Source organism: Canis lupus, chromosome 7 (assembly GCF_048164855.1).
Source record: "Canis lupus baileyi chromosome 7, mCanLup2.hap1, whole genome shotgun sequence".
Lineage (NCBI taxonomy): Eukaryota > Metazoa > Chordata > Mammalia > Carnivora > Canidae > Canis > Canis lupus.
The window spans coordinates 15,065,004-15,075,869 of record NC_132844.1 but is presented as its reverse complement, the minus strand read 5'-3'; the positions used below and the strand labels follow the sequence as shown (position 1 = coordinate 15,075,869).

General features: G+C 43.9%; 1 protein-coding gene and 1 non-coding gene across 5 annotated transcripts in view; one reads left to right on the top strand and one right to left on the bottom strand.

Annotated features, from left to right (window-relative positions):
• Nucleotides 1-759: 759 nt before the first annotated feature.
• On the top strand, nucleotides 760-866 carry LOC140637493 (U6 spliceosomal RNA). The gene has a single exon (XR_012034593.1). It is a non-coding gene; the product is annotated as a U6 spliceosomal RNA (small nuclear RNA).
• A 4,072-nt stretch (nucleotides 867-4,938) lies between these two features.
• FAXC (failed axon connections homolog, metaxin like GST domain containing) overlaps nucleotides 4,939-10,866 on the bottom strand; it is a 78,530-nt gene continuing 72,602 nt past the window's right edge. For 3 of the 4 annotated variants that reach the window (XM_072831990.1, XM_072831992.1, XM_072831988.1), the window contains one exon: nucleotides 4,939-8,139. Coding sequence is in view for 1 of the 4 variants with exons in the window: in XM_072831991.1 (XP_072688092.1) it covers nucleotides 8,135-8,139 (5 nt within the window). In the remaining 3 variants the exon portion in view is untranslated. The remainder of the gene's footprint in view (nucleotides 8,140-10,866) is intronic. The other variant, XM_072831991.1, reaches the window with a different exon arrangement.

Here is a 10,866-nt window from a genome sequence, read left to right as displayed (position 1 = left end):
AAGCCGTTGGTGGAAAGCCTTGTCCTTCCCAACCACAGATGTGCTCTAGGTCCATTTTGATCCTTTAAAGACAGCTCTCGGACTCCTTGAACCCTGCAGGGCTAATGCTACTTACCTAAGATGTTGAGGGTGAAGAGGAGGTCCTTGACAGTGAGGTTCATCTCAGAAAGATGAGGCTCCCTGTACTGGGAGGGTTCTATCCACCAGGGGGATCCCCCCAACCCATCTTATCTATCCCTCTCTTGTGGTATCTATCAACATCTATAGTTTACCAGTTTTATGTCTTACCTACCATTGAGGGTAGAGTCAGCATCTGATGTACCTTTCTATCCCCCACCAGGTCAGAAATGAAGAACACCTTTCTCTTTCGCTTTCTCTCCTTGGGGAAAGTCTGGTGAAAAGAAGGCACTCAGCAGAGAAAACAGAAAAAAAAAAAAAAATCAACTGTAGCCAGCCATTTGTTATCTATGTAAATAGAAAAGGAGGAAAAAATGCCAATAACTTTTTTTTTCTTTTCTTTTTTTTTTTTTTTACATCAGCATCATTCCTTCAGTGGTGGAATGACAGGTAAAACAAGGTGACAAAATCCATAGTTTGGTAACTCTGGAGTTTGGTGTGTGAAGATGGGAAGGGCAGTGGTGGGAAATATGGCAAGTGAGGGAGGCGTGTTCAGGTCCCGGAAGGCCTCATGTGCCTGTACTTTATCCTGAAAGCTACAGAAACAACAAGGACAGTTTTCCCTTTATGAGTCCCTTGGCAGTGCTCGCCTCGGCAACACATATACTAAAATTGGAACAACACAGAGAAGATTAGCATGGCCCCTGCGCAAGGATGACATGCAAATTCTTGAATAGCTTGGCAGCAAGGTGGAGGCTGGGTTTGAGGGAGGCGGACCAGAAGGAAGGAACCTAGACAGAAGGCAGCAGCCCCACAAGCTCAGGCTGAGCTGAGGAGATGAATTCCAAGGAATTCAGGAAGCAGAACCCCCAGGACTGGGTGACTCTGGGGTTCTTGCTGAGACACTAAGAGGCTCGGGAACCCTGACAAACAGCAGACGGAAGGAGGATGTGGATTAGCAGTGACATCTGGACGTGTGGAGACATCCACAGGCAGCATCCCACGGGCATATGGATATGTGGGTCTGGAGACGGGGAGCATGGTGTGGGGTTAGAGACGGAGAAGTGCGCAGCAACTGCTTACAGATGGTGGCCAGCAATGCATGTGATGAGCTCCTCCGGGCAGCAGGCAGTAGAAACCCGAAGAACTCTGCCACCTAGGGGGGTTGTCTCCTTCTTTTTCTGTTATTTCCCCAGGAATTCCCTCTCTAAGGAGGGTCAAGGCGAATGCCAGTGTGTGGGGCCAATGGCCATGACCACCAGAAGGGAAGCACATGAACCAGGGATAACCCACAACTCAGGTCCCCCCACCCCCACCATCCAGCACAGAACCAGCGTCTGTCTGAACATGGATCCAAGGCCTGGTGACAGGGTTTATGTGCATTCTGTAAGAAGACAAACCCCATGGCTGCCTGAGAATAACTCAGAAGTTAATTAAGTCATTTCTGCTTCCACACAAGCCTTCTCCTAAAAGGTTGTGTGGTCCAATGTCACAACCACTAGAATGGTGTAGGGCTAGCGGTGCACAAAATGGGCTCAAACCTAGGTCTTCAAACCCCAGCTCTGCTGTTCACTTGGCGGAGACCCGGGACAAGTCATTTAACCTCTCTTTACCTCAGTTTCCTCATCTGTGAACCAGACATGGTGATGATGGTGATGGTGCCGAGGAAGGTGGTGGTGATGGTGGTGGTGGTGGTGGTGGTGGTGGTGGTGGTGGTGGTGGTGGTGCTAATCATGGTGGTGGCAGTGGCGCCACTGATAGTCCCTTTCTCACCGGGCGTTTGTAAAGGTTAAACGAATTAAGGGGTGCAGGTTGCCAAGAACACAGGGCATGGCACAGACTAAGCGATAGTAAATGTTAGCTCTTAGTGGCTGATCTGGTCACGAAATTCCTCCTTCCAACACGATCAGAATCAACAAAGCAGGAGGTGGAATCGGTGTTGATAGGAAAATGGTATTCAACCATGGGGAAGGACAAAAGGAGGTTGAACTGGAAGGTACCTTGAAGATCAACCTGCAAGACCCCCCGTTTCGCATGTGAGGACACAGGTGACAGGGGCAGGGAGTTACTGAGACAGTCGCCTACCGGCAGGGCAACATTAAACAAATGCAGGGAGCTAAAGATGTTCCATCACTCTCCAGCCCATTTGCTTCCACAACCCCTTCCGGGGCTGCAGCTTCACTTTGCCCCCCCTTCCCAAGCTCCAGTCCCGCATCTCCTGCTGCTTGCTCATGTTTGGTGTGGCTAAACCCAACCACCACTTTCCCCCAGACCAGCGCTTCTTCACATCCCAGCATTACCCCCACACCTTGGTCTTCTCCTTCCCCACACCCGGGAGTCAGCATTTCCTTGTGCATGTGCTCCACGTTCCACGCCTGGCATCTCGCCCTTCCGGTTCCCACAGCACCCCTGCCCCACTTCTGGTCTCTAACTTCATCTCGGTGGCCACCGAGATGCAGCCCAGCTGCTCTGTGGCCACCTCTCCTCGGACTGGGCCCACATCCAGGCTGTCATCACACAAGTCTTATTTAAATACTCTTTCCTTGCGTAAGTCCTCATTCCTTACCCTCAGAGGGATGACTTCCAAACAGTCCGGCCTAGTCTCCTTCCCCTCTTACCAGGGAATCTGGACTCTGACATCCCAGAGCAGTCCTAAAATTTCCACTGCTAGCCCATGAATGCCCCAGCTGGCCGCAGGGAGGTCTGTGAGGGTGCAGAAGGAAGCAGCAGGGCCCAGGGGAGGGGTCTGGGGCTGCTCCCTGCCCCTGTAGCCCTCCCCTCAACTCTCCTCCTCCCTTTCAAGGCTGCCTGTGGTGTTGTTTTCATCAGGGTTGACCTGATACATGTTGAGCACCTGTTACCCAGTGTGCTCGCCCAGGCCAAACACACTTCCCCGAGTGGGTGAGCCTCCAACCTAACAGGCCCTCACCTGGAGATGACCCTCCGTCTTCACAATGGGCGCACCACCATGAAAATACACCAGGTAGCTCTTGGGCACACAGGGCACCAACCCAGCCATTGCCATGAGGGAGGGAGCTGGTCCTCTTTCCTTTGTTTTCCAAAGTTTCCTCTCATCCACGGGATTAACTACTTTCACCTCAGTAGGCTTTAAAAGAAAAGTCTGGTGCTAATGGGAACCAGCCCAGCTGGGAAGGGTTTAATGGGTGCTGACAGTGGCATCATGTGCAAGCAAAATAGGCCGCCCCTGGGAGAGCCAGGACACCACCTGCTCTGCCTCTTCTCTGAAAGGAAAGGACAAAAATATGAAAAATCAAGTCGTGGAATATTCAGTACAACTGGCAGGAAGACATTCCTTCTGAGAGAGCACAGCACGTTGGAAAGGCGAACACCCACCCCCTTCCTTCTGATGCCTTGGAAAGCGAAGAGGGCAAGCTTCCCTAAGGGGACCAGGCTTGAGCCCAGGACTTCCCCACAAGTTCTGGAAGGGTCCGGAGCTAACTTAAATGGAAGTAGGTATAGCTTTGTCCCAAAGCATTTTCAATTATGGGCCTGTGTTAATAAGCAGGGTTGACTAGTTGGGATTTATAAGTCAACAGAGGAAAGGGGGTCTAAAATCCAAATTATCTCTAGAATGTGGGATTACAGTATCCTCTCAATTCCTACTTAATAGATATTCCCATGGTTGGGGAAGTTTAGGATTTTGAATGTTACCTTACTGCAATTTGCTGTAAATGCTAAGATGCTAGGGCCACCTGGGTGGCTCAGTAGTTGAGCATCTGCCTTTGGCTCAGGTCACGATCCTGGAGTCCTAGGATTGAGTCCCACATCAGGCTCCTGGCAGAGAGCCTGTTTTTCCCTCTTCCTATGTCTCTACCTCTCTCTGTAGGTCTCTCATGAATAAATAAAATCTCTTAAAAAAATAAATAAATGCTAAGATGCTAACGTATGAATAATAATTGGTCAAATTTCTAGATAGGATTTCAAACATCCTAAATGTCTCTATGGGTCTTGACATGCCCTTAGGCCCCGCTGTCTTTTGCCATTCATTGCCAGGCGTGTCTGGGTGGAACACTTAGTGACAGGATTTGTATTTCTAAAGCCCTCACTGCAAATCTATAACTTGAGCACATCTTAGCCACTTTACCCTAATCTACCTTCCCAAGGCTCCTTCCTCATCTACAAAATGGGAATCATACTTCATTGAAGAGGTACAAAAACTAATTCAGACACTATCAATAGAAAAGGAAATTGCTCTGTCATCAGGCCTAGTACCCCCCGTGAAGGTCTTAACATGTGTCCCGCTTCCACCCTCTCCTTTTCTTCTCTCTACTAGTGGATATCACTCCCCAAAAGCTCTGAGGGGCACACTGGGCAAGAACTAAGGGCAGGAGGGCACCTGGGTTGCTCAGTCGGTTAAGTGTCTGCCTTCGACTTGGGGTCATGATCCCAGGGTCCTGGGATCGAGCCCCTCACCAGGTTCCCTATTCAGCCAGGGGTCTGCTTCTCCCTCTCCTCTCAGTCACTCTCTCCGTCTGTTTCTCTCAGATAAGTAAATAAAATCTTAAAAAGGAACTAAAGGCAGGAGAGGGGAGGATAACATATTCAAAGACCTGTTTTTCTACTTAAAAAACATTCGTTTGAAATTCTTATCCAAAAGTTATATGGCTAAAAAATTCATTACCTATGTTTTAATTATACAAGAGCCTTACAAGGAAAAGATCTTCCCAAGCATCTAAGAGACCACCACTTAACAGTATGTTAGATGCAAAAATTTCAGATTTTCCTCCTGAGGGTAACGTTTAAAACATTCAAATTTGCAAAAAGAGAAGCAAATGGGAATAAAGACATTCACAGCAAAGCTATTTCATAACCACTAGTTATCATTTACACATCAAATACATACAGCATTGAGACCAAATGTACAGAATTTCCACATTTATATACAGTAATCAACATAGTGCACAATTCAAATCTATCTTACAATCAAGTGTACAAGTTTAAATATGGCTTTATAAACTACTAACAATAACTGTGCTAAAGTAACTCATAGGTCCAGAAATAAACACTGGAATGCCACCTCCACACGGAGGCCCTTTGTTCAGCAAGACGCTATTTGTGTTTGCGAAACAGATGGTTCAGGTAAATGCTTCCAGGCCGGCCGTGTCCACCCATCAGCCCCCAAGCAGTTGAAATGTGGGTTCAAATTATACCAACATCAGTCCTTCCTATCTCAGACATCTGAAAATAAATCTGTGCATCTTCCACACATTTGCAGACATGGGGTTACAAACGAACAGAAGAAAGATATATAATCAGTGAGATGATGGTTACCAGGAATTAGCAAAACATGCTTTTCAGATTGGTACTGGAATTCTCAAGCAATACATCCCATATTTGCATTGTTTTTTTCCCCTCCTTTCTTATTTTGCTTAAATCCATGGACTGTGAAATCTTTCAGAAATTTCCGAAACATTCCAGATCAAGTGGTCCCAAAAAACAGGATCAAAAATGGCTCTTGTAAAGGGGATATCTATGTATTCACTATTCTCTTCCCCAACTAAAAATGTCCATTTTAAGTAAAAATAAATACACGCAGACATACATTCCTTGACCTACGATCATGCGCCCATGCCTATTTTACATATCACTTTGCCGCAAATGTTACATACACATTCTTTAATCAATGGCAGCCTTCTAGGTGCTACCCCTAAATACACCTTGCCCTGTTCCCTAAACTCTTATTGAGTGCGGGAGAATATGAAAATTTCTATGTTTGCCATGGTTTTTCATGTACGTATCAGTACAGCAGTGTGAGCAGTGTGTGTGTGTTTATAAATAAATATGCTAACGAGCATGCTCAGAAAGTTTTACTGTGGAGTGAATGAGCACAAAGGTTTGGAGACCCCTGCCTAAATACCGATGATTTGGGGTGTCTCCATTTAAAGGACATCAACGAAACAAATAGACATTACTTTGTACATTTTATACTTATAAAATGGAAGCCATATGCCACAAACCCTTTTGAGAAACTAGAAGGAAGTTCCAGAATCAAAGGAACTGGGTGGAGTCCAACACTCTGCTCTTACCTGCTCCCCTACTTCCTTGGCTTTAGGTGGGACAATCCTGGAGCTCGAGCATATAAATTAAGACAAAGATCAATGTTACTCCAATGCTTCCTTCACCGGTCTTCTGTATATCCACAAACAACCCTTCCCTACAAATTGCATTTGTTTTTGTTGTATAAACCTGGATTTTGTATTGTGTTACTAACACCACCACTGAGACAACTTTTGACGTGCCGGACACATCTCTAACACGGCCATACCACGTGGCTGCCTGAAGCCACCACATCCGTCGCCCTTTTCTCCTCTCCTCCCACTCCATGAAATCCTCATACCATTAACTGAAGGATTCAGACCCTCATCTTCCCAACCATCACCACCGTCTGAGCTGTCAGACACTCTGCAGGATGCACATCTCTGGGGAAAACACATGTTTACAATAAGCATGATCCCATGAGACTGATTACTTGAGGTAATCATTTTGACAGGAGTAACACAAACATGTCGCCCCTACTGAAGCAGAGATTCCTCAAAAATTTGAGCACTGTTTTTAATCTTATTGCTGCAAAAGAATTCAGATACAATTTGTTTAAAGTAAAAATACAATCATTTGGACATGGTTTGTGTTTGAATAAGCCAAATGTGATCTCTTACTGAAGAGAGAGAAGAAAATATGACACAACACTTCTAATTCTGAACAACTGTTAAAAAAAATCCACAGATCTGTTTCGTTTTGTGACTGTTAAGAGGAGGGAGGTGGCAAATATCCAAAGCATTGCATTTCTCTTTCCTAGCCCTCCACTTAATTGTATTCCTTCTGCTTTTTAGCCACAGCTAATTAACATGACAATTTAGGAGCTGAATCCTATTGTTTTTAAAGCCATAAGTAACTTTTAAAAATACTAAAGAAAGGAAAAGTTTTAAATATTATTGATAAATGAGTTGCTCTATTCCAAAGTCACAAAGTAAAAAAAAAAAAAAAAAAAAAAAAGATGTTTGCTGTGGTGGGGGCAGGGTGTAAGTTATTCATATTTAATAAAATTAGCCATTATCATAAATACATATTGCTCTACAATTAGTGGATTGCTTCAAAATATTTAAAGCTACTAATAGGGACAACAATTTTCAAAAATCCAAGAAGGCCATGAAGTTCATTGCTGATGTTATTTAATTGTGTACAGAACACTAAAGTCTCTACCAATCTTTTATTCTAGGTAACTTGTTTCTCCTACTAAAATGATCATGAGTGTTGGTGCTGGGTAGACCACATTCATAAGTTAGTTTATTATTGCAATGGGCCCCTTTATTTATTTAAAGGTTTTACAACTTGGAGCAATAATCTTGAATTTCGAGCATCCCACTTTGTCATAATCTAGCCAGCAATAAGTTTCAGAGGGCCTTGTTCTGGGGACAAGTTCCCTGCCTTGGCAAGAGCCAGAATGCCGGAGGGGGTCACACTGTCAGCCCCAAGAGAGCTGAGTCACTTTCCTTTAAGCTATTTTTCAGTTTCCTCTCTAACCATCTCTAAAGACCAGGTCAATATGTTACTCATCCCAGTTATCTTATCCTAAAGGTTAAGGAATCTTAAATAATATCTTCCGGATATTCTTTAAAGTCAGGGACTAAAAACTCAAGTTTCTGGTAAGGAATTCAAATGACGAAAACATTCATGATGTGTTTGCATTTACTCCCAGCACTAGCAAGAGTACTCCAGGAAAGTGGGACCTCCTGCCCCACCCACTAAGGGGATCCTTTCAAACTTCACCTAGTTTCATCCAGACCACCGGAAGCAAGTGAAAGAAGGTCAAACACTCCACAATCATACATAATTGATGGCTGGATCTATTAAAGATGGGTTGCCAGAGTTCAGCATTCAGACTTCGAAGTATTTGTGATCGAATGTACCTTCATCGGTTCTTGTTCAACTTAAACAGCACTGCACATAACGGAAAGCAAAGGATCTTGGATCATAGTCAGGAGCAATGAAAATAACTTCACCCTGTAAAAAAAAAAAAAAAAGAAGACGACAAAGACAACGACAATAAAGAAAAACCTGAGTAGTTACCTATCAACAAAGGCACCATCCTTTTATTGAAAATACACTCAACAATTATCCTATGAATGAATTCATGAATAAATGGATGGATGAGTACAGGAAAATGTGACTGTGCACACCTTTTTCCTATAAGGAAAAATCCAGCCTCTTCTCTCCTATCTGAAGCCCCCAGCCAGTCACCCTACCCACGCAGAAGTGGTGGATTCAAGGGCTGAAGTGAAGCTCATCTGGCCCTGAATTGATTTTGATAAACTAACTTTTTGGATAGTTTAAAGACAACCGACAATGACAACAATAAAATCTTGTCAGTTTCGAAAGGTCGAATCTGTCAAGACAAAGACACTTTATCAATTAATGTTAGACTGCTCTTCTTCCTTCCTTCCCTGTCACTCAACACACACTCGACATGGACAATAAGAGATTGCTTTTGCACATACATCCCAGACCAATTTTTCTCCTCTCTGAATACATCAGAGGCAAGAAAGAATGAACACTAACAACAGTAACTTTTAAAGACTTTCTAATAGGCTTATTTGGCTAGGGTCTGTGAGATCCCTAAGGAATCCATGAATGATTTCAGGCCTCTAAAACTGAACTTATATGTAAAATTTTGCATATTTGCATATATGTATTTTTCTGGTAATAAGGTACAGGATTTTCATTAGATTGTCAGTGACAGCCCCAACACAAAAAATTTAAAACCACTACTTTTTAGTGTATGGCCTGCTTTCTGGGCATACCTTTCCCATGTAGCCATCATGGAAGGAAATGATGAGTGCTGTGTTTCTAGAGAAAGGAGAGATTATAATGGGCTGGGAAGTCTTGCAGAATGGATGAATGGGCCTCAAGAGCTGGGCATGAGTTGGACCAGCAGACAGGAAGGGCAGGCATTTCAGAAGAGAGGCTAGCATAAGCAGAGGCAGAAGAGAGGCTAACATAGGCAGAGGCATAAGCAGAGGCAGACAGACACGAGGCCTATTTAGGCAGTGGCAAAGAGACCAACCCAGATGCACTGGATGGCTCACAATGGAGGAGCCCTAGGAGACACAACAGGAAATGAGATGAGAGAAGAGGTGAGAATACCATGCCCCAGGGAGTGGCCCTCATCCTGAGGCAATATGGCAGCCCCTCAGGGCCAAGGCTTTTTAAAAAAATTAATGGTGGTGGGTGGAATGGATCAGGGAAGCAACCAAGCATTTAAAAGAAGCTTTCAGAGAAGTCTAGGCAAAAAAAGGATGCCCTAAAACAAGGATGTCATGTCTGTTCTGTTCACCTCTTTATCCAGCATGGGTCCTAGGGCCAGGCAGAGGGTAGGTAGATGTTCAGTAAATACATAATAAGTGAACAAACAGGTATGGATTCTTTAAAGATAAATAACAAAGGATAAGGAGTCTTGGTGACTTGATGTCTTTCATAGAGTCTAGCAGTGTCTTGCACAGAGTAAATCCTAATGAAAGATCTCTTGAATTGGTCTGGATGGACCTGAATAGACATGGAGAACAAGAGTGGAAGACCCCAAGCACTCTTTAAGAGAGGCGGGGACGTTCTGGTTCCACAGGCATGGAGTGATTTCTCAGGGGACATGAGTTTTAAAAGGAAACCAAGTCAAAGTGGTATAATGGCAAGAACCATCTAAAGCAAGGTCAATGACTTCAGTTCAGGTCCTGCCCTCCAAATGAATGTGCATGTGACATAGAGCCAATAACCTCAGAGGCTCTCCTGTAAGGGGATTTCTACAACTAATCCATGGCCCCCCTATACGTTGCTATGATTCTATACTTTCTCTCAAATAATCTACGCAACACCCATGAAGCTAAAATCCCTAGCTCTTCCTTTCCTTGAACTCTTAACTATTTTAGGAAAAGATATCCTAATTTCTAACACCACAGTACATACAGGCAGGGTTCATTGGAGGGCCAGACTGCAGTTGTGATTCAAGTCCAAGTTGTTCTAAGTCTATGATCAGTCACCTGGGTGGCCTCCGTAGCATCACTGTTCACAATTCATTGTAACAAAAAAATGGTAAACTCTGACAATATAGTTTACCTCTGCATAAATTTATATTGCCCTTATATCTATTCTGCCACATGTAGATTAAATCACACTGTTGCTGCTCTTCGATCCTGATGAGTGGGGATAAGGGACAATGGGAGAGGGATGGAAGAGCAGAATTTATTTTTACAATGACAGGTAAAAAAGAAACAAACAAAAACAGGTGGCTAGTGGGTCTTCCGATCAACCAAAAAACATCTGTTAACATTAAAGATCACACTTCCTTAAGTTACTTTCCAATAAAAAAGAAACACAACTTGAACAAGTAAGCCAGATAACCAAAATATCCCCTAATTTCTTGTTATTTTTTCTTATAAGTAGCACCTGTTCACCATATTGGAGAACATTTCAAATCTGGGGAGCTTAAGAATGAAAGATAAAAATTAAAAAGATAAAAATAAAGCCATCCCATAAAGACTACCCAGGTCATCCACACCACAGCGATTCTCTCTTGGTCCTTTTGTTTCTATAATACACATTGGAAGGTAAAACCTGGGTATATTCCAGGGTTCCAAATCAGGTTACACCTACAAAATGCTGTATAGTCAGTCATGAGCCATCAGGCTGGTACCCAAGACTCCAAGTGGTAATGTCCATTCAAGCCCCTGTGAGAGGTAC